The 22,240-nt window shown below is 43.4% G+C and overlaps 1 protein-coding gene across 1 annotated transcript in view; it reads right to left on the reverse strand.

Annotated features, from left to right (window-relative positions):
- Window positions 1-22,240, reverse strand: part of LOC120018341 (limbic system-associated membrane protein-like) — a 476,581-nt gene that overhangs the window by 41,570 nt on the left and 412,771 nt on the right. The window contains exon 3 of the mRNA XM_038961482.1: window positions 3,921-4,153. Coding sequence (XP_038817410.1) covers window positions 3,921-4,153 — 233 coding nt within the window. The remainder of the gene's footprint in view (window positions 1-3,920; window positions 4,154-22,240) is intronic.

Here is a 22,240-nt window from a genome sequence, read left to right on the forward strand (position 1 = left end):
TCAGACCAGTTGCCAGGTGAGACAGAGAGCATGTGGCCAGGACAGCACTCCATTTTCCATACATAACATCTAAAGAGGTTGGCCATCTATATTACAGTCTTGAAAAGTGGAAAAAGGAGAGGCTCTCCAGGAATGATGGGATGGGCATCTACTTATCCTCTGAAACATGGCAGCCCTACACCTGAAGCCCTATTGATGTGTCTGAAGTCACGTGTGTCCGCGGGATGGCCCCATTTAAATGCATGAGGTGCCTCTTCTGCCGAGCATAAAAAAGATTAAAGGAGATGCCTTTTTTCCCTTGATTTCAGCCAAGTCAGCCAAAGAGAAAACGGAATACTGAATTGTTTCTTTCATTAAAACATCAAGGAGTCCGTTTCGTTAATAGGTTCAAAGGCGACAGACAATATCTGCAGTTGTGTAGTGTGTCGCGTTCTCTTCCTCCCACACAATCGCTAAAATAATGGGCAAGGAGAAGACAGCCATTCTTCTGCAGGGGCGTGGATTGGCGGCCGGGAGCAGCCACCGATCCACTTGGTAGCTGAAGTGTTAAAGCCGCCACCAAAAAGACAGACTAGTAACACAATATGTCTGACAATGGCCTTGGCAATAAGGAGCCTTTCAGCAAGGAAAGGTGGGTGGGGGAGATGGCTTCCTGAAGGACCACTAAAAGGTTCCGACTGTCCCATGATAATTGGTAAAGGTCAGTTCCTCCTCCTTGTGCAGACTTCAAAGTAGAACTGCTTACACCTCCCACCCGCTCTTTAGAGTGGCATACTGCCTTCACCATCTCCTTAGTAAGTGCCTCGGTTCACCCCATTAAATACCACCCCATTGTGATTCAGGGCTAAATGTGGACAAAGCCATTGTGTATCACCCCTGTATTGATCGGAGATAAAGGAATCACTATGGAGATCCTCTATGACGATGATTGAGATGAAACTAAACTGATATATCATTATGAACATGAAATTGGAATTAGCTCGAGAGCAATTTTTATGACCAAATAAATGTAATGTCAATCAATTCAGGTCGCAGTTGTAAATGAGAACTTGTTCTCAACTGGCCTACCTGGTTAAATAAAGGTGAAATAAAAAATAAATAAAAACGTCCTTTCATTAACTGCCACTTTGATTGACTCAAAATGTGGTATGTGGACTTCATCCTAATCATGAACTAAATAGCAAAACTAATGCGTTGAAAGATAGCTGAGGAAACCCAGATGGAGGTTGCTAATGGATATACATACGGTGATGCTAAAGCAAACACAAAGTAGTTCAAATCTTGGATCTGACTTATTTGGTAAACAAGTAGGAGTTTAAAGTAGTATCTCTTTTCACTGCATGCTAGATCTGTGTGCTTGTCTGCTAAGACCCCGCGTTGCTGCTTGGCACTCTAATTTAAATGATTTTGATTTCTTAACAAAGAATGAAAAATGCTGACGTTAATTTATAAGCGACCAAATCAATTCTGATAAAAATCCGCTGACAAAGCGGTGCTGTTTGCTGCACAAAAAAACAGATTACTGCTGCCTGCTGCAATAGGAAACCATCATGGGATCTATTTTAATGACAGATTTCAATGGTCTCAAACATTTGGCACATGACCAGCATACACTAATGCACAAATTGCTCTTGACACACTGTCATATGCTTAGCAAACACCAAAGTCAACCAATGGTGTCGGGGTATCCTAGTCACACAGATGATTTTCAATGGCTCCACGTCAACGGCTAGCTCGGGTACTTCAAAATCAAAAGCGAATGGGTTGGGAAAATCGGCATATTATGATTCAAATCATGTGCAATGACCCTGTCTTTAAGCACCGATGCCTAGAAGCGTGCTGCAAGTCCATGGCTTTATTATTCACAGAAAATGTACTTTGTCTGATCATTTGTTTTCCAATTACACTGGTGTCCCTGCTTGCAGAAATTGTGTCAGCTTCGGTTACATGAACATGTTCTCTGATAGCTAACTAGCAGGTAGAGGCAGTGTTTCTGCTGCGGTTGGAAAAATGTTCATACCATTTCATACCACTTTTTTTACTCATCTTTTGGATTTTCTTGTTTGTGTCGTTGAAAGGGAAACCAAACACACTTCATCCGGCAGACATTCCCCCTTAAGCTATGTGCAAAAAATGTTGGATTCAGCAGTAAATGGGTGTTGGATAATTGAATGATGTGATGACGGTGTGACTTTCTCCTCTAGCCAATCAGAATTCTACTATTACTAACACAGTGGGATGTGATATGCTTTCAATATGAAGCCATAGTTTCAGCATGGAGGGAGAGGAAATGAATGAAATGCTTCACATAGGAAGAAGTAAGCTGTCACATTTTTATAAAAATTACCATAGGAGTTGGCAAGACAGCACAAACAGATCTGGGACCAGGCTAATGTCAGCCCATATCCACATAACAGTTGAAGTCTACAGTAGGACTATTGGAGAAAAAAGTAAAGAAGGACGAAATACAATGTAGAATCAATGTTTAGCTCTAAATGTCAAAGTCATGAAATATGTGCAGATAAATGGAAACACAGGAAGACGATGAGAAATACCAACGATCAAGCAGTGTCTAATGGAACCCAATGGGATTCTGGTAACAGGGAAGAATTTGCTGGGACAGATCCACTTAGAACACGGCACAAGCATCAATTCATGTATTGAACTTTTAGTGCTATTAATAGACCAGCTCTTAAGTCCATCGTTATGTGTCGGCGTTTTCCTGTAGCTTTTGTGTGGTAAAATGCTATTTTAGGATCTCTTCCAACCCTAATCACTATTTGTCTGAGATGAATTTCCAATAGGGGGGTGGTGCTGATATCAATGGGGCTGTTAGACAAAATATAGACACAATTATTGCACAAACTATTATTGCACAAACTATTATTGCACAAACAAACACATTATAGCACAAACTAATCAACGTTAATGGGTTAACTTGAATTTCAGCTTCAGGTTTGATGTGCAGCACAAGCGTACCAAGATTAAGATAAAGAACTACTGGAAATTGCTTCAGGGGAAACGGCAAGAAACAAGACCTCACAGTGAGGGCCTCAGATCTACATTCTGCCGGGCAGACAGACATCTCCTTGTCTTTCATACTGTGTGGACAGTTGATAAGGAGTTCTTGACAGCTAAAGAGAACTCCCTGTCAGCTGTCCCGATAATATGGAAGACAATGAGATTACAGAGACCTATAGGTGGGCTGCTGGTTGACGGAGGACGATGGTGGGCTGTCAGTCTTGAGACAAGCAGCCATGTACATGGTTGAAATATACTTATCCATGTTACCATACTAGAACTTATTGATTACTTTACATGCATAAGGAATGCACATGTTAGGGGTCAAGAAAGGGTCAAGAGGAACTAGTTGGGTGGAAAGTTACTGAGTGAGAAAAGGGGAAGTGCAGAAAGTTCATTTCTGTTCAAATATGTTATTGTTGAATATGAACGTTCCTAGGGAGGGAGGCAAAGGGCAACAGTCTAATTTCAGTTCTTGATAAGGCAGACCAGTTTCTGTGGAACCAGGACCATGAGGGATGTGGAAGGGATGTGGAATGTGGAACTCAACTCGAGATAAGGTCAACAGATGAAAAGAGAAGACACTGCTGGGGGGGGGGCCCAGGGGCCGGAAGGTATAAAGATGTACTTGTGTGGCTTGTATGTTGTCTTTGCAGCTGTATGACACAGTGGGTGAGTAAACTTGGTTAAAGCTTTTTATAGTCGTCCGTTTCAGTTTTTACTCTGTTTATTCTGAACCTAACAATGGCCAGGTTACTGTAAACTTTTACTGTAAAAAGGACATTATAAATACACTTTTTGGATTGATTGATTGGTTGATTGATTGGTTGATTGATTGGTTGATTGATTGATTGGCTGATTGATTGGCTGATTGATTGGTTAATTGTGCTAGTGCCTACCTTGGACAATGAGATGGACATTAGAGGTCTTGGACTGCTGTTTGGTCTGGATGGAACATGTGTAGGAGCCCTCGTCGTACACATCCACTTTCTGGATGCGAAGGCTGTACTCCAGCTGGCCCTTGTTCACCAGGTCCACACGCGGGTCCAGCGACCACTTGTCCTCCCCAGCGAAGATGATGTTGGATCGGTTGAGCCAGGCAACTTTGGACACCTTATCATCCACGTAACACCTGGAAGGAGAAAAGAGAGGAAATTAACCAAGTTACGAATCAGGTCGATTTGAAAAGAATTATGCGCCAGAACCGCGTGAAATTATTATTCAAATCTATGTAGGTCTATTGTATATAGGGAGAGACCACTATATGTAGTGACCAAAGATAAACAAAAGATTAATTATTGGAATGAAAATTACTCCTCCTAATCTGAGGCATCTCTGAGGGATAGCTGAGAACATGCTAGCAGATACCCAGAGACTTCCAGTCATTGCTCTAACGCTAGTTAGCAACTGCGCAAGCGCTAGTTAGCAACTTTCTTCAAACTACACGCACAAGTTCATCTGACTCTGGGGAAGTAGATTTGACAATATCCTTTTAAGCTCTTTCCTATCTCTCTAGTTCTTCCTGCTTTGCTCTCTCTTCTGATAAATGTATAATATATGCCATTAAGCAAATGTTTTTATCCAAAGCGACTTACAGTCATGCGTGCATCCATTTTTTCATATGGGTGGTCCCATGAATCAAACCCACTATCCTGGTGTTGCAAGCACCATGCTCTACCAACAGAGCTACAGAGGACCACATATATATGTAGGTGAACAGTGATAGTTCTCCTCTTGATTAAACAGGACATCAGTATCCTCTTGTTTACCTCGGCTTGTTGCATGCTGTCAGAGCATTATGCAGTGTATAAGTATGACGCCTACGACTCTGTGTGTTAGAGCGCCTGCTTAATGAATAAATGTAAGGGGACGTCTGAATCGATGAGAATGGATATCATGCATAATATAACATGGCAGACATACGCCGGAAATGCAAATTGAAAACTCAGCCGCTCGACATAGTATATCGGGTGTATTCAAAACAGAAAGTGAATTAGTCGGGGAGCAGAAGTTGTTTCACGATGACCCTGAGGGGTTCTCACATGCAGTTGTGTCACTACTGTGGCCTTTCCTATTGAAGGAGAGGTGGCTTATCAGCAATCTGGGAGGGTCACCATCTTAATAATGGCCTGTATTTGTATAGTGTCTCAGAGTAAGAATGCTGATCTAGGATCAGTTTTGTCAGAAGGGACCTGATCCTAGACCAACACTGCTACTCTGAGACGCTTTTTGGGAATTTAACCCATTCCAAAAAAAACTCCACCCTTCACAGGCAAACCCCGAATAATACCCAATAGCCATGACATCACTTCATGACATCTGAGATACTGTACATGTCTCTTAAATAAAGCTTTTTCCAACACCTTTATCAGCCAATAGGAACCCGTTCTAACCCTCTGCCCTCCAATCAGAAACACCCTGGACTCCCCGTCAGGTGAGCAGAACTACAGCAGGAGCACAGTAGTTTCCTCATCGTGCTTCACAAACCCTCCGCAGGCCCCAACGCCCCCTGGCCACCGCATGCAGGGCGCCAGCCAAACCTTTTTCCTGTTCAAACTAATAAGCTACTGGCCTAGAAGGCAAGTGGCTCCTGCCTCCCTCCCTCCCTCCCTGTCTCTAAGCAACCCCTGTTTTGGCGAGCAGCAGGCAGGTGGTGAGGCAGGCAGGATGATAGGGGTCTGATGGGTTTGACGGATGCCTGTGCTGCTGAGCTGAGCTGGGCCACGGCCATGCTGCAGGGTTCGCTGTGGGGGAAGTCCACAGCTCCCAGTACAGACAGCAGATGCAGAGTGGGAGACTCTAATGAGAGGGGAGAGGTGCCACGCTCTGGCAGACAGCTACTCCCCATGTACTCCCTTCATACTTCCCCCAGCAGAACGGACTGAACTGAACCATGCTGAGGGGGTGTGAGGGGGTGCTGGGAGGCACAGCTGCTCTACAGGCAGGATACAAAAAACACTGAAAAAACAACCAGCTCACTTACATAATCACACCTGCTCTCTCTCGAGCGATCAATAAACCTGACCAAACCCCCCGTAACACTGTTTTGATTAAAAGAATGGAGAATTATGTCGGCAGGTCATGGGCTAACTACCTTTCTACTTTGGTTTGTGAGGGGGGCTGTTCCTTTAACAAGTCTTTCTGTTTGCACGTGGCACACAGAGGAAAAAGGCAAAACCAGGTCATATCTTTTCCCCTTACAGCATTTCCTCGCCCCATATACGTTCTCGGTAGCAGGTTAAGTGTATTTCCGGGAAGGTGGTCGGTATTCTCCAAGGACATGGCTTAGAGGGAACAGTGCATTCGCTTAAAAACTAGGAGGAATAGAAAAGCCCTTGGTAGGTAAAGTACAGAGCAGACGGCCCTCAACGGATGCCAGATAAAAATGTCTTCAGAGGACTAATGATTTCACACGTTCATAAACAACCAGGTGATTAATTAGCCATGTTTGTGTATAGTGAACATAATAATCAACCTACTAATTCATTTCACATGTCTGCCATTAAGAAAATTCTGGTAATATTACAGACCCTAGGAACTACTGGTATACTGTTGAATCGACGCAAAAGACGAAATTAAGCAAAGTGGGTTGAAACACAAATCATTATTATTCTTGTAAAATTGTGTTGACAGAGTTTATTGTGAGGGTCACATTAATTGCTTTGATTCAAAAGGGAAGTTTGATGTTTTTGAAGGTTGTTTATGAAATCCACTGAGGGTAATGATGCATTTAAAAGAAAAATGATGAGGGTGAGAAAAAGTCTCCTTTTATTTATAGACTTAAAAGGAATTGATATCATTAGGGGGGAAAAAACAATGCCCCCTGGATCCGAATCAAGCCCATAGGGTGAGACCTGAGGGAAATCAATCTATCCTAGATGCTGCAAATACAGCAAATATAACTAACTGTACAAGTAAACCCACAGTGGCAACAGAACACACAAGTTGTACAATGAAGAAAAGGGAGAAATGGGGAGAGAAAAAAACCCCCAAAAGATTGGAGGCTGCTGGTTACCTGAGGATGCTCCTTTCACCTTTTGGTGCCTCCTTTGAATTACTTTTTCCCAGAACACTTAGCACTTTCTGTTCAACATGATTCACTCAGAACAGCCCCCAGAGGAAGAAGCTGTGTGCTTGTGACATAAATGCATCTGGAAAGATTGAGACCCTCTCCTTTGTCTTTGGGCATTTTTCCACAACAAAGCCTTTAAATAGCCACAAAACATTGGAACATTTCCCCATCATGCACCTTTTCTTGCTCTCCTGGTTCACATACATCACTGTCTGAATAATCAGTCAACTAGGAGATGATTATTTTGAGATGCATCCTTATAGCACAGTGACTGCTGGTTTATCTGTCTTGCAAAACCAGTTGTGGAGGTGAGAAAAGATTGCTTGAGTATAACAACTGTGAGATAGATGATACCTCTGAGAATCCTAGTCAAGGGGATGTAAGGCAAGGGCATCCTGCTTCGATTAAACCTCCTGAGATGCGCTCTCTGCACATTGTGCCTCCACAACAGAGGATAAACCTGAGATGAGCAACCTCTTCCCTCATAGTAAATAACACATTATATACATTAGAAAATAATTTGCTGTAAAACGCCCTCGGTATGATCCATAGGGAAAAACAATTGAGGACATGTTAATACTGTACTCTGAGGAAGAGAATGTAACAGCAAAGGAGGTAAGGCTTCTGGACAGCAAGGGTACTGGAGTATGCTACTGTGAATGATTAGTATTCACTCTACATATCACTGGCTGTGGCTCTATTAGCACAGGTCCCTATGAGGCCTTTGCAATAGCGCTCTCTCTGCTGCTTGTGGCCTTGAGGGAGGGCTAAAGGTTAGATTGCCCTGGCACAGAGGCCTCTAATTACCAAGACTTGACAAGGCACCTGTCATCTTGAATAAGAAGACCACTCAAGTCTTGGTATGAGTGGTACTGTTGAAATTGCTTATTTACAGTATTACTTGTCTGGAAAGTTGAGAGCTTGGCAACTACCAATGGCCATCCGCTCCACATTCTGAGAGCTCTGAAGAGGTTGTGAGGTGCACCTGACGTTTTTATGAATACACTCCAAGATTAATTGATAGGCTTATACAAGATAAAAATGTATCTTAAAGCTGTATTATGTAACTTTTTGGGCGACCCAACCAAATTCCCAGACATGCTAGTTATAGATCTGTCATTCTCATTGAAAGCAAGTCTAAGAAGCAGTAGATCTGTTCTGTGTGAGCTATTTCTATGCTTCCCATTCTTGAGTTTCGTTCTGGCATCTTTTACTTTTGGTTTTGTACACCAGCTTCAAACAGCTGAAAATACAATATTTTTTGTTATGGAAAATACATTTCACAGCGGTTTAGATTGTACAATGATTCTCTACACTATACTTGGTTGTTTTGTCACGTAAACTGAAATTAGGAAATGGCAGAGCGATTCCAGCATAGTGCACCTTTAATATCTAAAGCGACCGTTTCCTTCAACCTTGGGATTGCTGTTTGGTCAGTCTGTGTCAGCTGTAAAAAAAATAACTAAAGTGGGTGTTTTATTCTGTCCATCATCTTGGTCCACAAGTGGAAATACCCCACATCGAGTGTAATCCAAATAAAAGGCTATTCTCCTCCCAGTCTGGACAATGGCTAAGGTTTCTCTCTACTCTCAGCCAGCCAGTCCTGGCTCTGCCAATCAAAGCCCAAGAGAAGTGTACAACAGTTCAAGTTTGAAGGTCCACTAAGTTCCATTTGTGATAAATGTCCTCACTGTACACCGTCTTGACACCAGCAGTAAAACATGCAGTACAAGGTTGGATTGTTTGTTACCTATGTAGACAATTGCAACAAGACACAGTAGTCTGTTCTGCCCGACAACAGGGTTGTGTTATTGATTTGTGTTAATGCACTGGTATTTAGGTCCAAGGCAGAGAGCTACCTTGATTAATAAGTAAAGAATTATTAATACATGAAATGTTATAGTGCTCCCAATATCTCCATAATTGTGTGTGCATGCATGAATTAATTTAGCATGCGTACATTAGCCTAATGGTTACATGGTTTATGCAGAGGTCTACATCCTGTGTTATTGAGGTTACTTTATGATTAAGTTATAAGTGCTATGATTATACACTTTCCATATTCAAAGCATTTCAGTTTTTTTACAGGCTATATCTTTAACTGAAAAACATGAAACAATATGTCAGGTACGTAGAAAACTAAACACTGTCAGTTAAAGTGATTATTTGTAAAGTACGACATTACTGCGAGTCACACATCGCAGCCCTGACAGAGTGAGATGAACAAAGAAAGATGGCTGGTATGAAAAAGTGGAGAAACCGGAGCTAAATTTGTACTAAACGAAAGCCTGGCTATGGTCTGGATAAAAGTGTGTTCGACAGTCGATCTTTAAAGGACACTTCTGGCATCCCTCAAAATGCCTCATCTCCATATCTGAAAGGTGGATAGATTGGGAGAAATAATGAGCGTTGTTGGAAAATGAATGATCCATCCAGCTGTACATTATATACCCACACTAGTTCAGCCACGGTATATACAAGCGTACAGATATTCCATTAATTGCTTTCTGTCTGAGGAGGGCAACGGAAGGGGTGGTGTGGCACTGTTCCATGAGATAACGCCAAGACGGTCCTGATGTGTGACTGCAAGAAAAAGTGGTTTTCCGTGCTTGAATTCATGCTTTCTCTCACTATGAAAGAGTGGAAAGCACAAGGAATATTAATAACGCTGTGAAATGCATGGCTGCCACAAAATAATACACACAACGGAATAAATGCAATTTTATCAGGCTGATAATTAATCACAAAGGTGTCGACGCTCGCAGTAAAATTTTCCTGGGTGTAAATCTGTCTTCCTGCAAATATTCCAAGTTAGACAAGGAGGAAGTGAGCTTTTCAGGACAGACTTGCCCCAAGTTGCCACCCAACACACTACAACAGATTGCCTCAAGACAAACCTACCAGTCACCCAGATGATTACTGAGAGAGCAACCACTTAAATTACTCTGAAGTTGCTGATTTTTATTTCAGTTGACAGCTGGCGTTGAAGCACTCGCTCATTTCAAGTGAAAACCCCATTTTGTGGGCCTCAGCGTTGCCAATTTCTTGCTGTCACAGGTAGCTGGGAATTGACTGTGGAACATGCGGCATATCACTTTAAAGTGACGGGGGAAACTGGTAATCGCTTTATGCTGGCCACATGCTCCTGTCGCCTCTTATAAGAACCTTGTTCACTCAGGAGAAATCCTTAAACCTAAACGCACTTGGAGGGTGAAGACACTGAGGATTCGCCCACTATTGTCTCGCTCGCTCTGGCTCTGGAGTGGAGTGGTGTAGACATGGACCATACATTACAGACACAACCAGGAGGTTTCTGGCAGACAACATTACACCATATGCATTAACAACAAGGTGAACCAGGACCGGAACAAACACAGTTATCAATTGAGACAGGCCGCTGGTGTTTTGGGTAACTGTTTTTACACCCAGAACAGGTTGAGATTGTTTCTACGGTAACGAATTGTATCAGACATGCGTCTAAACCATATCTGAAAGTTCATTTACAGCAACTTTTAAAACCAATGTATATTAATAATAGCATACACATGATCTCCCGCAAGAGTGGAATTTCACTGAATTTGACATTGGGGAATAATCATGTTAGCAGAAAATGCAGTTTGAGAATATGAAGAATTGACAACATCTGCAAGACATTACAGTGTTGGGTTGAAGAGTTGAAGTATTGTCTGTTATTATGTTAAAAGTAGGCTTCGTTTACACTCATGACCTATCGGCGCAAAGCACACTTCTGAAATATTGAGCATCAACGTTTTCCCATCCCAGATCTCAGAACTGTTTTGTAGTGAATTCTTCCTTCATAACTCATTAAGGTCCTCACCTTTTAAAGGTATCTAAAGTGCAGAGTGTGAAAACCCTGAGACATCTGTAAATCAGCAAGTTTGGACACACCTTTCTACATTGTTGAATAACAGTGAAGATATCAAAACTATGAAATAACACATATGGAATCATGTAGTAACCAAGAAAATGTTAAACATATATTATATTTGAGATTCTTCAAAGTAGCCACCCTTTGCCTTGATGACAGCTTTGCACATTCTTGGCATTCTCTCAACCGACTTCATGAGGTTGTCACCTGGAAGGCATTTCAATTAACAGGTGTGCCTTGTTAAAAGTACATTTTTGGAATTTCTTTCTTTCTTAATGCGTTTGAGTCAATCAGTTGTGTTGTAGGGGTGGTACACAGAAGATAGCCCTATTTGGTAAAAGACCAAGTCCATATTATGGCAAGAACAGCTCAAATAAGCAAAGAGAAATGACAGTCCATCATTACTTTAAGACACGAATGTCAGTCCATGCGGAAAGTGTCAAGAACTTTGGAAGTTTCTTCAAGTGCAGTCGCAAAACCCATCAAGCGCTATGATGAAACTGGCTCTCATGAAGATCGCCACAGGAAAGGAAGACCCAGTTACCTCTGCTGCAGAGGATAAGTTCACTAGAGTTAACTGCACCTTAGAAATTGCAGCCCAAATAAATGCTTCACAGAGTTCAAGTAACAGACACATCTCAACATCAACTGTTCATAGGAGACTGCATGAATCAGGCCTCTATTGGTTGAATTGCTGCAAAGAAACGACTACTAAAGGACACAAATAAGAAGAAGAGACTTGCTTGGGCTAAGCAATGCGAGCAATGGACATTAGACCGGTGAAAATCTGTCCTTTGGTCTGATGAGTCCAAATGAGAGATTTTTTGTTTCCAACCGCTGTGTCTTTGAGAGACGCAGAGTAGGTGAACGGATGATCTCTGCATGGAGGAGGAGGTGTGATGGTGTTGGGGTGCTTTGCTGGTGACACTGTCAGTGATTTATTTAGAATTCAAGGCACACTTAACCATCATAGCTACCACAGCATTCTGAAGCGATACACCATCCCATCTGGTTTGTGCTTAGTGGGACTATCATTTGTTTCTCAACAGGACAATGACCCAACACACCTCCAGGCTGTGTAAGGACTATTTGACCAAGAAGGAGAGTGATGGAGTGCTGCATCAGATGACCTGGCCTCCACAATCACCCAACCTCAACCCAATTGAGATGGTTTGGGATGAGTTGGACCGTAGAGTGAAGGAAAAGCAGCCAACAAGTGCTCAGCATATGTGGGAACTCCTTCAAGACTATTGGAAAAGCATTCCTCATAAAGCTGGTTGAGAGAATGCCAAGAGTGTGCAAAGCTGTCATCAAGGCAAAGGGTGGCTACTTTGAAGAATCTAAAATCTAAAATATATTTGGATTTGTTTAACACTTTTTTGGTAACTACATGATTCCATATGTGTTATTTCATAGTTTTGATGCCAATGGCACCAATCTATAATTTCCCTCCCCGTAGACAATGTGATATTTTATTTTATCTAGCTATTTTGGTTTGGAATACCCCTGAGGTTTGACCACAAAGATTCTGCTTAATTTAACTTTTTTCAATCATGAGTGGTAGACAGAAAAATATATGTCAGCACAAATACAATATAAAGTCCTGAAACACACGTGTCTGGTGAATCATGTAAGTGGCAGTTCTTTGTGTAGCCTGTGTAATTTGAGAGACATTGTATTAGAGAGCTGGTGTGGGGGTGTTTGTGTGTGTGTGTGTGTGTGTGTGTGTGTGTGTGTGTGTGTGTGTGTGTGTGTGTGTGTGTGTGTGTTTGTGTGTGTGTGTGTGTGGGAGGCGTGAGAGTGGGATCGAGATATTACTGTGTAATAGTCATGACATGGGTTGGTGATGAGAGGGACTGTGTGTGTAGGACCTGTGACCGTTCTGATGGTGTGTGTGTGTGTGTGTGCGTGCTTTCCTTTGTTCATGTGTGTGTGTATGTGAGAGCACGTGTGTGTGTGTGTGTGTGTGTGTTCGTGCGTTGGTGGTTTCAGTGTGTACAGGAGCAGCTGTGGGGGTGTGTTCTGAACCTCTGAGGGACAGTGTGGGAGGGTGATGTGAGGGACAGTAGTTTGAAGGTGAACTTGAGGTTCAGAGAACTCTCAAACAGCTCTATGATGGATTCGGGAGCGCAATTTAAAACACTTCTACCGCCGAGTCCAGTGCGAAGAGAGCCGTTAATCACCATGACAGTACCGTGCTTTATGTGTCAACAGGAGGGGAAACTGTGGCAGAGAGACAAGGACTTCACAGGGTAAAATATTGTTATTTTAGAAACTCCTAGAACCGGTGACTTCTAACTCTTTTGTTCACTCTACTTTTTCAGAGCAAGATAAGCAGCGTCAGGAGTCAGGAGCAGGGATCTCAGGCACTGGGCTGATCAGCCTAATCTTCTCCCTGAGAACAGTGGGAATTGGACTTATCATCAACGCGACACCTAATCCTCCAGGGTCGGCCTCGCCCCCCCCCCCCCTTTCCCCCCCCTTTAACTTTACTTGTTTCCAAAGTAATTACAAAGAGCAATGTTTTCTACCAGGAGAGAGGAGGAGAGGCTAGCAATTATCCCAGTGAGCCTTCTCTGAGGTGACTGACACCAGCACCTATTCCCCGTGTTGCCGGTGCTTGCGTTTGAACTAGTTTGAGAGGCTGCAAAGGTTTCTGTCAGCCATTCTCTCTTGCTACATTATTAATGGGAGACTGTTGTGTATGAGGCGCCAGGCAGCGAGTGGCTGCGTCCTCTAAGGCGAGGCAGAGCGTCCAGAGCTGATTACCAGCCTACTAGCCTGCATCGTGGTGGCAGCTGGACGGCTTCAGCATTCAGGCCACAGGCTAATGAAGCATCCAGCGGCATAGCCATGTTTGATAAAGCCATCGTGGAGCCCGTTTGCCAGGTGGAAAGCCTGAGAGAGATACACCCCAAAAATGTAAATAGATAAATACAGTATGTTGTATTGTCACATACACCGGATAGGTGCAGTGAATTGTGTTGTTTTACAGAGTCAGCCATAGTAGTACAGCACCTCCATAGTAGTACAGCACCTCCATAGTAGTACAGCACCTCCATAGTAGTACAGTACCTCCATAGTAGTACAGCACCTCCATAGTAGTACAGTACCTCCATAGTAGTACAGCACCTCCATAGTAGTACAGCACCTCCATAGTAGTACAGTACCTCCATAGTAGTACAGCACCTCCATAGTAGTACAGTACCTCCATAGTAGTACAGCACCTCCATAGTAGTACAGTACCTCCATAGTAGTACAGTACCTCCATAGTAGTACAGTACCCCCATAGTAGTACAGTACCTCCATAGTAGTACAGTACCTCCATAGTAGTACAGCACCTCCATAGTAGTACAGCACCTCCATAGTAGTACAGCACCTCCATAGTAGTACAGTACCTCCATAGTAGTACAGCACCTCCATAGTAGCACAGCACCTCCATAGTAGTACAGTGCCACCATAGTAGTACAGTACCTCCATAGTAGTACAGCACCTCCATAGTAGTACAGTACCTCCATAGTAGTACAGCACCTCCATAGTAGTACAGTACCTCCATAGTAGTACAGCACCTCCATAGTAGTACAGTACTTCCATAGTAGTACAGCACCTCCATAGTAGTACAGCACCTCCATAGTAGTACAGTACCTCCATAGTAGTACAGTACCTCCATACTAGTACAGTACCTCCATAATAGTACAGCACCTCCATAGTAGTACAGTACCTCCATAGTAGTACAGTACCTCCATAGTAGTACAGCACCTCCATAGTAGTACAGCACCTCCATAGTAGTACAGCACCTCCATAGTAGCACAGCACCTCCATAGTAGTACAGTGCCACCATAGTAGTACAGTACCTCCATAGTAGTACAGCACCTCCATAGTAGTACAGTACCTCCATAGTAGTACAGCACCTCCATAGTAGTACAGTACCTCCATAGTAGTACAGCACCTCCATAGTAGTACAGCACCTCCATAGTAGTACAGCACCTCCATAGTAGTACAGTACCTCCATAGTAGTACAGTACCTCCATAGTAGTACAGTACCTCCATAGTAGTACAGTACCTCCATACTAGTACAGTACCTCCATAATAGTACAGCACCTCCATAGTAGTACAGTACCTCCATAGTAGTACAGCACCTCCATAGTAGTACAGCACCTCCATAGTAGTACAGCACCTCCATAGTAGTACAGCACCTCCATAGTAGTACAGCACCTCCATAGTAGTACAGCACCTCCATAGTAGTACAGTACCTCCATAGTAGTACAGTACCTCCATAGTAGTACAGTACCTCCATAGTAGTACAGCACCTCCATAGTAGTACAGTACCTCCATAGTAGTACAGTACCTCCATAATAGTACAGCACCTCCATAGTAGTACAGTACCTCCATAGTAGTACAGCACCTGCATAGTAGTACAGTACCTCCATAGTAGTACAGCACCTCCATAGTAGTACAGCACCTCCATAGTAGTACAGTACCTCTAGTAGTACAGCACCTCCATAGTAGTACAGTACCTCCATAGTAGTACAGCACCTCCATAGTAGTACAGCACCCCCATAGTAGTACAGCACCTCCATAGTAGTACAGCGCCTCCATAGTAGTACAGCACCTGCATAGTAGTACAGTACCTCCATAGTAGTACAGCACCTCCATAGTAGTACAGTGCCACCATAGTAGTACAGTACCTCCATAGTAGTAGAGCACCTCCATAGTAGTACAGTACCTCCATAGTAGTACAGCACCTCCATAGTAGTACAGTACCTCCATAGTAGTACAGCACCTCCATAGTAGTACAGCACTTCCATAGTAGTACAGCACCTCCATAGTAGTACAGCACCTACATAGTAGTACAGTACCTCCATAGTAGTACAGTACCTCCATAGTAGTACAGTACCTCCGTAATAGTACAGCACCTCCATAGTAGTACAGTACCTCCATAGTAGTACAGTACCTCCATAGTAGTACAGCACCTCCATAGTAGTACAGCACCTCCATAGTAGTACAGTACCTCCATAGTAGTACAGCACCCCCATAGTAGTACAGCACCTCCATAGTAGTACAGCGCCTCCATAGTAGTACAGCACCTGCATAGTAGTACAGTACCTCCATAGTAGTACAGCACCTCCATAGTAGTACAGCACCTCCATAGTAGTACAGTACCTCCATAGTAGTACAGTACCTCCATAGTAGTACAGCACCTCCATAGTAGTACAGTACCTCCATAGTAGTACAGCACCTGCATAGTAGTACAGTACCTCCATAGTAGTACAGCACCTCCATAGTAGTACAGCACCTCCATAGTAGTACAGTACCTCCATAGTAGTACAGCACCTCCATAGTAGTACAGCACCTCCATAGTAGTACAGCACCTCCATAGTAGTACAGTACCTCCATAGTAGTACAGCACCTCCATAGTAGTACAGTGCCACCAGAGCAAATTAGGATTAAGTGCCTTGCTCAAGGGCACATCGGCAGATTTTTCACCTTGTCGGCTCAGGTATTCCAATCAGCGACCTTTCGGTTATTGGCCCAACAGTCTAACCACTAGGCTACCTGCCGCCCTTTATGTGGCCCTCATGCGGGAGTTGGATAAGGAATGGCTTGGAAAATGGTAATTCAGCAAGCGATGAGTTGGTGTACGTTTACAAAACAAGATATTTTAGTGAGGAAAGGAAATACAGGAAATAGGTGTGGCTTTGTCAATAACATTACATTTACAATCTAATTATCTTAGAACATTTTGTGAAAACTCCCAATTAAGGTAATAATATGAATGTTCTACAGTGCCAGGATTTTATTCACAAGGATTTGCATGCCATATTCCTTGGCCACAAATCAAATGGCAAAAAAACACAAAACTCATCAGGTTTTATCACGTTGAGGCTCATCTCAGCATCTCTGAGTTCAACAGGCAACCCTTTGCCTTGCAAGATGTGGGAGGAGAAGCAAGCATGTTTACACGGATGTCATTCAGCATGTACGAGGGGATTTAGGTAGTGTAGGTCTCCAGAATGAATGAAAGGGCCCCAGGCGTGCCCAAGGACACTTCCTAGAAGCTTCCCAGAGCTGTGGGGTCTATGGGATTGTCACTAATCTCGTGACGAAGACAGAGGGAGAATTATTTACATAACAATGTGATGGTTGCCTTATACTTGCTTATTTGGTGTTTTTCCAACAATTAGAACCAACATGTCTAACTGTAATTGTGTTATATTTAGCCGCTTAAGTTAGTGTGAGAAAGACTTCAGTGTACTTCTCTTTGCATTCTGGGTAAGGCTTTTGATGGACTTCACATCCTCACCCACTTCCCTAAAACCTCTTACAAGACTCCCTCATTCACACCTGGCAACCACAGTCTATAGAGCTGATATAAAACAGCTCATTCCTCTACTTCTCATACTACATGTATGAGCTATGACTAATATGAAATTATTACACTTCAAATGTAATTACAGACCAATATAGAAAAATTATTCTGGTCTATTCTGGTATGCGTGTCTCAATCTGGTAATATACTGTATTGCCACTACCACTACTATGTGGATAGCTAGGTGCTTCTGAGTCTGGCTGCTTAGGAACCTTCTAAAGGTTACAGTATTTTCATCACCACTGCCATCGAGTTTAGGCTAAAGTGTTGATTAATCAAGTTAAATGGTCTGAGCCAATCACAAAGTAGAAGTACAATCACCTACAGTACAGGCTGGAACGACTGACTGAATACATGACTGGCGAAGATGGGCACATCTAATATTCATTATCACTGAGAAGCTACCATCCAAACACTTGCTATAACTAGGATTGTTAACACATTTTTCATAGCTCAGACTGGCCTCAAAGTACATTTACTTAATGTATGTACATTACATTCTTTAACAGCCCCAGATGTCTCACGATAAAGCTTAATGTTCTCTGCTGGCTTGATAAAGCCATCTTGTCTTCTTGACTCATCCTTCCATTTACATTTGAGTAATTTGCCAGACGCTCTTATCCAGAGCGACTTACAGTAGTGAGTGAATCCCTTCCTCTCCCTCCTCACGGTTGTTATTATCTTACAGATGTACCCTCTGGACTCTGAAAACACAGCAGCGCTATCTATGTCTTCCTTCACCACGGGCCATCCAAAATCCCCATTAGATTTGACTTAAGGGGAAGCCACTGTTAAAATAGAATAATTCCACCCACTCAGACAACAACATGAATAACTCAGAAGCTTTTTCTGAATTGACAGCCTTTTTCCCCCCAACATCCTTCTGGCCAGACTGTACTTGAACTGCATCAGCGGTTGTTGTTTGCTGCCACTTTGAAAGCAAACAATGCAGGAAGACAGCGGGATTTTATTTTGTTCTTTTGCACAGATTAAAGCATTAACAGAGAAGGCGACCAGCTTCCAAGCATGAAATCCTGTTTGTTCAAAACACTGTCTCTCTTTGTGTATCCGACGCGGTAACTCCTACGTGGAGAAAGAAACCAATGGATTCGAGCAACCACAATCGCTGTGCATACTTTCAACGCATCTAAATGGGTTTGTTGCTGTCAGTCACGGGGCGTGAGAGATGTCTTTCATTTTTTCGCGGCCTGTGTATCATTTCTCTTCCACTGCCGAGAAGAAAACGACGCTGCAGGTAAAACAACTTAATGTTTGCCAGTGAAAAGAGGCTGGTGAGAAATGGGGCTGAAGTGTTATCACTCTACGCAGGGATGACAAGGGGAGACGCTTTTTCAGGGCCAATCTCTCACATGTCCTCGGGGCTGGTGCAAATGAGAACTGCAGATGACTCACAATTAGCATTAGCAACCTTTGCTTTGGGTATAGCAGCCCACCGCTCGCCAAATGCGAGGAGAAAGAACACGTCTTGATAATCTTTCGTGTTGGCAGTGAGCGGCCTCCTCCCAGTGATAGGGGGAAAACAGCAGTCAGTTAAATGTTGAATTAGCTCCATGGCACTGGGCGTTGTAAGGCCAGACAAGGCACCCCTGTGTGGAGAGCTGCTCAGCTTCACAATGAGAGAGACAGGCACATTCAAAACATGTTTGTACATCAATTCCCCTCCCGCAGACTGATGCGGCTGCGTAACGTACACTGGACGGCTTTCCTGTAGAACACTATTAAATATTATAATCACTGTGTGGTTCGGCTGTGTTCTGGTATGGCTCTCTGTTTACAGTGTAGTATCGTACTCTGGTCATGATCACATCGACAACCACAGAGGACGAGCAACAAAGTGCTTGCCTCTGTAGCTCATCCATATCAATCCAGCCCAGCTTCCTAGGGCTGGCATCTGCCCATTCAAATCTCATTAGGGATTTGAGTGTTCCTCTTCCTTTATTGACACTTGAGAGGATGGCAGGTGGTCACAGGCACCCTTTCATATGAGCTACAGAAGCAATAAGAGCTAGAAGAATATGACTTTGGTGTCTATTCACGAGGATTCAAATGAGTGAACTATCCTTAGCAGCCTGACAGTGAGTGACAAAACAAAGGTGTCTAAACCTCGCCTTTGAAAGCAGAGTTTCCCTGGAAGTCCTGAATAATAAACAAAAGCACACAGGTGACATGCTGGAGAGAAAAGCATTTGGGGTGGGATGAAAAAGAGCTGGAGAGCAAGAGGAAAATCACCTTTGATGATTTTCCAAACTGACATTAATGAAAACAAAAATGCAGTAGGACCGCAGCGCAGTAGCACTCTCCATAAAAAGTGGCACTCAAGATCAAAATGTGTTTCTTTCTTTCATCTAAATGAAATCCTACCTCATACCGCAGAGAAACTTTGGTTCTGTGGAACGCTCAACGCTTTGCTGGTTTAATTACACAAATAAATGAAGTCCAGAACACCAGGAGTGAGCCCCACAAGACTCCAACAGACTCCCATAACTTCCTGCCTGCAGTTGCTGGTCCATGAAACCACAGCAGTAGCTAAGCATTATGATATAATGGGAGGATGGGAGTGGATGTCAGCTGGTGGAGAGGAACATCTGTTCAATTTCACACCTCTTCCCCAACACACACATAACCCCTCACTACACACACACACGTCTGAATATGCGGCAATGTGTCTCAAAGCAGAGAGTCTGTGCTGAAAGCAACCTCTCCAGAACTTCAGACTAGCACCGGAATAGCACTGGCACAAACAGTGCCGTCAGTACAGCTACTGACAGGAAACACACCTCACCCTCAGCACAGCAACACTGACCCAAGCACATTTCTCATTCACCACAGCACTAAGACACTTCTATTATTCATCAAAACACTCACTGACAGACGGTATAAGTTAACTCTGTCATCCCCACTCGAGCAGAAATAGAACAGCAATAGAGTTTGGGCAGGTAGCCATTTAGCAATGGGCAGATCCGCAAACATGCACACACACATGCAATGAGGCAAACAAGAAAACGCTCATGCGCACGGACAGATGCATGCACGCGCATATACGCGCGCGCGCACGCACACACACACACAATAAACATCTTTCAATAACTCAGCAAGGCACACAAATAAAAAGCAGTGATTGAGCAAATATCAGCAGAGTCACACACACACGCAGCTTTTGGCAGAGGTGCGTGCAGGGGCAGGGTGTCCCCAGGAGACGAGCTGGAGGAAATGGCGGTAGCCCACAGAGAGCGGCGTGCCATCCAAGGCAAATCACTTGATAGTTTAGCAGGTTGCTATTTCTCTTTGAGCACATACAGCAACTTAAAGATCAGCTGGAGTTCCCAGGCCAGTGAGGGAGGGAGGGAGGGAGGGAGGGAGGGAGGGAGGGAGGGAGGGAGGGAGAGATGGGGGGGGGGTTGCTGACACTTAAAATGGATCTCCAATATCATCCAATCCACTCAACGCTGTGTGAAGCACATTTCCAAGGTAGGAAGCTCTTGTGGCATGTTTCATCTCCATTTGATCATTTACTAGGAAAACCAGAAGTTTTGAGAGGCTACAGATCTTGTCTCACCACGCCCCTCTCTACAAAATATATAGCTACCATATGAATGGACTGAAGCTTGTTATATTGTAAGTGTAGATGTAAGATACATACCGGACAATTTCCACAGGTCACCTTACTGTTAACATGCTACCAGCTAGATTCTTTTTTCTTCCTGTTTTGCTGCTCAGGGCAGAGGATGAAATGGCCAAGAACATGCTAGTCATTTATACTGTATGAGTTTAATACCACTTGCACATTGAACATAATTCCTGCTTCATAAGCTGCTCGGCTACTCCTTTTTCCTCTGTCTGAGAGATAGCAAATAGATGTTTTAAAAGCCCCCTGTTACAGATGGCTTGGAAGTGATGGGGATGACTTGTGGCACCAAAGCAGTAAAAGAGCAATCAAATGAGCTCATGTAGACCCTGCAGTGTTGCCTAATAATTATGTTAGCTAGACACTCAGCAAAACTTGGGACAACCCCTGAGGTAAAGGTTAAAGTAATAGCAGCTGTGGTAAAAGTATGTGGTCATGAAAAATGAGTGTTCTACTTGACATTGCTTGCAAATAACTGTGAAAGTATAGGACAAACTTGAAGTATTTGGTCAACAGATAAATGTTTATGGTCAATGTCATAAAGTGTTCCCCCAAAAACCTAATGGTCAATTTTTGTCTTTGGGTTGCAGACAGCTGCCTATTACCGAGTCTGATCTGAAGTAACCTCCTGCAATCAATGAGCTACATTATACCACAGCAGGGAAAATGCCTGACAAGATGTGAAATGCTCTCGTTATAAGCTGGAATTCATTATCACAAGCTGTATTCAGTACCCAGCAAAGATCCAGAATGCACAGAAAAACTCTATAAACATATGCCACACAGACAAACTGCAAGGGCCCTCGCATTCCTCCAACGCAAACAAATGTTTCAATTATCTGGGCCTGCTGGCATTGCAGCGTCTGTCAGGCGTGTGCCACCCACCCTCAAAACGACAAAACAATTCATTTTTCGCAGTCGAACAGCTTCCACATCATTCCTTTAGCCACAAAGCAAGTGTTGTGAACTTTCATAGGGGGCATATGGAAATCAAGCGCTGGAGTGAACTTCTACCCTCTCATACGCCTGTCAAGTGACCAAATGGCCATTACATGTCAGATAAAGGAGCTCAATTCCCAAAATGTGAAGAATTTATAATAGCACTCTGCCAGGGTCCTGACAGGCTTTGGCAGCCAGCCGTCCCTCCCACCAATAACAGGCCCCGCATTCACAAGACAGGAAATACGAAAATGAACAAAGCCACCAAACTACAGGATATTTGTCAGCTTGTTGTAAACGTCT

Source organism: Salvelinus namaycush, chromosome 23 (assembly GCF_016432855.1).
Source record: "Salvelinus namaycush isolate Seneca chromosome 23, SaNama_1.0, whole genome shotgun sequence".
In the NCBI taxonomy this organism is placed as follows: Eukaryota; Metazoa; Chordata; class Actinopteri; order Salmoniformes; family Salmonidae; genus Salvelinus; species Salvelinus namaycush.